Consider the following 1,171-nt stretch of genomic DNA (forward strand, 5'->3'; position numbering starts at 1 on the left):
CAATTCCCAGTTGATCTCCATGGAAAACACTACAGAGGTGACTGAGTTCCTCCTTGTGGGGTTATCCGATGACCCGCAAGTGCAGATCCTGCTCTTCATCACTTTCTCTCTCATCTACCTCCTCACCCTGGTTGGGAACCTGGGGATGACCGAGCTGATCCTGCTGGACTCTCGTCTCCACACGCCCATGTACTTCTTTCTCAGCCAACTCTCGCTGGTGGACTTTGGTTACTCCTCAGCTGTCACTCCCAAAGTGATGGCTGGATTCCTCACAGGAGACAAAACCATTTCCTACGAGGCTTGTGTCACCCAGTTCTTCTTCTTCGTAGCCTTTATCACCGTAGAAAGTTTCCTCTTGGCCGCAATGGCTTATGACCGCTATGCCGCCGTGTGCAAACCCCTGCACTACACCACGGCCATGACGACCAAAGCGTGCGCACGTCTGCTCGTAGGCTGCTACTGCTGTGGCTTCCTGAATGCCTCCGTCCACACTGGGAACGTTTTCAGGCTCTCCTTCTGTAGGGCCAACGTGGTCAATCACTTCTTTTGTGACGCTCCTCCTCTGCTGGCTCTCTCATGCTCAGACAACTACGTCAGTGAGATGGTTATTTTCTTTGTGGTGGGTTTCAACGCTCTTTTTTCTGTCCTTGTCATCTTCATCTCCTACCTGTTTATATTTATCACCATTCTGAGGATGCGCTCTTCTGAAGGACGCCAGAAGGCCTTTTCCACCTGTGCTTCCCACCTCACTGCTGTCTCCATCTTCTACGGGACTGTCATCTTCATGTACTTACAGCCCAGCTCCAGCCACTCCATGAGCGCAGACAAAATGGCGTCCGTGTTCTATGCCATGGTCATCCCCATGCTGAATCCACTGGTCTACAGCCTGAGGAACAAGGAGGTCAAGAGTGCCTTTAAGACGGCTGTGGGGAAGGCAAAGTCTTCTATAGGATTCATACTTTAAAAACCTTGAATTTACAGTAAGGCACTGTCCATCCACTTTGGATTCATCTGAGAAAAATATGTAACTGTTTATTTCCAATTTTCTAATTTCTTATAGTAGTTTCGCCAACTGTTGATTAAGTCTACAAACCCAAAATCGTAAAAATAAAATCAGACCTAGGAGTAATAAGTTAAGAAAAATCACTCATGAACATGGAGTTCATGTTAC

General features: G+C 47.8%; 1 protein-coding gene across 1 annotated transcript; it reads left to right on the forward strand.

The window, feature by feature from the left end:
- Positions 1–19: 19 nt before the first annotated feature.
- LOC104985982 (olfactory receptor 5B12-like) lies at positions 20–964 on the forward strand. Its single transcript, XM_010836385.1, has one exon. It carries the CDS (start codon positions 20–22, stop codon positions 962–964), a length of 945 nt encoding a protein of 314 aa, XP_010834687.1.
- The last annotated feature ends 207 nt before the right edge of the window (positions 965–1,171 follow it).

The sequence above is a fragment of the Bison bison genome, unplaced genomic scaffold (assembly GCF_000754665.1).
Source record: "Bison bison bison isolate TAMUID 2011002044 unplaced genomic scaffold, Bison_UMD1.0 scf7180017845662, whole genome shotgun sequence".
Lineage (NCBI taxonomy): Eukaryota > Metazoa > Chordata > Mammalia > Artiodactyla > Bovidae > Bison > Bison bison.

Coding starts and splice junctions, on each gene's coding strand:
- LOC104985982 (XM_010836385.1), top strand. CDS start 20: ATGGAAAACACTACAGAGGTGACTGAGTTCCTCCTTGTGGGGTTATCC.